Genomic DNA, 2,599 nt, shown 5'->3' on the forward strand with positions numbered 1-2,599 from the left:
AGTTAGATATTTTTAATGTACTCGTAAAGACGAATCAAACAAGATCCCACATGAATATATTTCCACTTACATATCAAGAGAAAATCGAAATTGAATACACAATTATGAATAGCGTACAAAAGTGAAATAGGTAGAGTGGAGTTGAATGGAGGAAGTATTAGAATTTGAGCTTAACCATTGAGTTAATCTTAACCAATGCACCAATTCTCTCACCTCCTTTTCCCATCTATAAATCCAATCCTTCCTCCCCCTCAACCTCTCCAAATCTCACTTGTTTCCAAAGGCCATAATTGATAAAAATTGTACCCATTTCTTTGGTACTACTCATCTAATTAAGAAACAACAATATAGAAATTAAACAAACCACTCTTATAAACAAAGAAACATACTCTTAACAAACTACTACATGCAAAATGAGCTGCAACGGTTGCCGAGTCTTAAGAAAGGGATGCAGTGAGACATGCATCTTACGGCCATGTCTACAATGGATCAACACACCTGAGTCTCAAGGCCATGCCACCCTCTTCCTCGCTAAATTCTTCGGCCGTGCCGGTCTTATGTCCTTCATCTCCAACGTCCCTCAACTTCAACGCCCTGGTACTTGCCTTATTTTTTTGTACCTTAACTACCCTTCACCGCCGTAGTTTAAACAACAATACCACGTCTACTGTCTAGGACTTTATAATTGACAGTTAGTCTTTCTAAAGACAATTAAAATTAAAACATGTTAAATAACATCTCATTTGGATAGATGAGACACGCTCTTTCCTAGTGACGTATTTTAATTTTAAGTTTAAAATGTTTATTACCGTCTTAAACAAGAATTTTAGTATCGGATGTCTAACTCTATCATTTTGGTGCGTCATGTGCAGCCTTATTTCAATCCCTTCTATACGAAGCATGCGGCCGGACGGTGAACCCGGTCAGCGGGGCGGTCGGGTTACTATGGACCGGAAATTGGCACGTGTGCGAGAAGGCGGTTCAGACCGTCTTACATGGTGGGACCCTCAGTCCGATCCCCGAGTTCCTCGTCACTGCTCCCTCTTCCCCGACAACCGGTGAAGTTACCGAGGTTGTCTGTCCCCAGAAGAAGCATACAAGCTCCACGTGGCACAATCACAACACTGACAAACAAAAAGTGCAACAGCTGTATCTAAGCCTTACGCCCCCGTGTCAACGACCGGAAACGCCACCGTCTTTGAATTCCGAAGGATCCGGTACCACGGTCTGTTTCGATAGAGGGATGAGTGCTGATAACTATCGTTATCACGCAAATACGATGATAGCGGAGCCGGAGTTGTTGAATTTGTTCGTTTGAAGAGGCAGGCGGAAGTTTATAATTTGGGGTTCGAGTTTATGATTCTTACCGAATTTGTAATCCACCGGACCGGTCCGTTTGACCTGTCTTAGGAATTTGAGTTAATTTTGTTAGAATTTTGGAGGGGTATTTTGGGAATTTGAGGAAGGAGGGGTATTTTGGGAATTTGATATTGTGGGAGGAGAATATTGTAAATTGACGGTGGCAAAGATTTCTGTCTCTGAAAATATGCGGAGAAAGGAGCGTGAATGCTACTCGGCGTCATTTTTTTATTATTCTTCCTTTTGTAGCGTCACTTCTTTTTGATTTGTGACTATGCCTTTTAGGCTAATAAAATTTCTCGTTTAAGTTCTAGGTTTTGAGTAGGTCTTATTTAATACGAAGTACATGCGATTTTAACTTCAAATGCCTTCCTCTATAGTCTATCATAATTTGTTGTGAGTTGTGAATGTTGTGACTTGTGAGTGTCGTTTTATGATGTATGTGAGAAAAATGTCATAGACCATGATCTTGTTAACCTTCATTCTTCAAGGTGGTGCAATGTGTCTGCTCTGTTTGCATTGATTGATATTTCCATATACAAATTGCGAGTTCAATTTACATTATTGTAGGTTGTTGGTATGAGGTGTGACAAGTTACTTCTTTAGTTTTTTTTATGTGTGATATCACTTTTAAGTAGAAAATCGCCTAGAATGAAGTACATGAAAGAATAAAAGTTGATGGTTAGTTGTTCATGCGATATAGAAGTATGAAAACTTATTGTTGTTTGTTTTTGTCATATCAATTTTATGAGAACCTATTGATGGGTTGAATCTACAAATAAAGCTTGAATCGGCACAAATAACGTCGGTTGAAATTATTCGACAAAATTTTATATGATGTCATAATTAAAGGTCTTTCAAGTCAAAGGAAGCTACTCCGTCCATTATAAATTGGTTTTCCTTGGACTTATGAAGTTATTGGCACGTTGTTTTCCTCAATGAAAGCGGACCAGGCCCTTCTACGATTTTAATACGGTATCAGAGCACATCATTGTATGTGTACATTGGGTTGTGAGGCGAAATTTGGCCATAACTTGACAAGTTAAAAAATGACGACGTTCTTGTTCATGAAATATTTGGCGGCTTTGAAAAGCGAGGACATTCCCTCCAACTTAACAAGTTCGAATGCAAGGAAGCTACTATACCCGTTGCCACTTAACTTTTGGCTGGAACCTCTTTTAACGTATGCAGTGAATAGTCTCTTCTATTTAATAGGCGTGACTCAATCTCATTTACGAAT

General features: G+C 39.1%; 1 protein-coding gene across 1 annotated transcript; it reads left to right on the top strand.

Moving 5' to 3' along the window:
- Positions 1-220: 220 nt before the first annotated feature.
- LOC141623122 (LOB domain-containing protein 38-like) lies at positions 221-1,672 on the top strand. The gene is made up of 2 exons (XM_074439192.1): positions 221-597; positions 873-1,672. Exons 1-2 carry the CDS (start codon positions 414-416, stop codon positions 1,316-1,318), a joined length of 630 nt encoding a protein of 209 aa, XP_074295293.1. The 5' UTR covers positions 221-413; the 3' UTR covers positions 1,319-1,672.
- Positions 1,673-2,599: the final 927 nt, after the last annotated feature.

This window comes from Silene latifolia, chromosome X, assembly GCF_048544455.1.
Source record: "Silene latifolia isolate original U9 population chromosome X, ASM4854445v1, whole genome shotgun sequence".
Taxonomy (NCBI): Eukaryota; Viridiplantae; Streptophyta; class Magnoliopsida; order Caryophyllales; family Caryophyllaceae; genus Silene; species Silene latifolia.

Bases quoted from the DNA above. Each gene is read 5' to 3' on its own strand.
- LOC141623122 (XM_074439192.1), top strand. From the start codon at position 414: ATGAGCTGCAACGGTTGCCGAGTCTTAAGAAAGGGATGCAGTGAGACA. The intron at 598-872 runs GTACTTGCCTTA...CGTCATGTGCAG, and splicing joins CCCTCAACTTCAACGCCCTG to CCTTATTTCAATCCCTTCTA.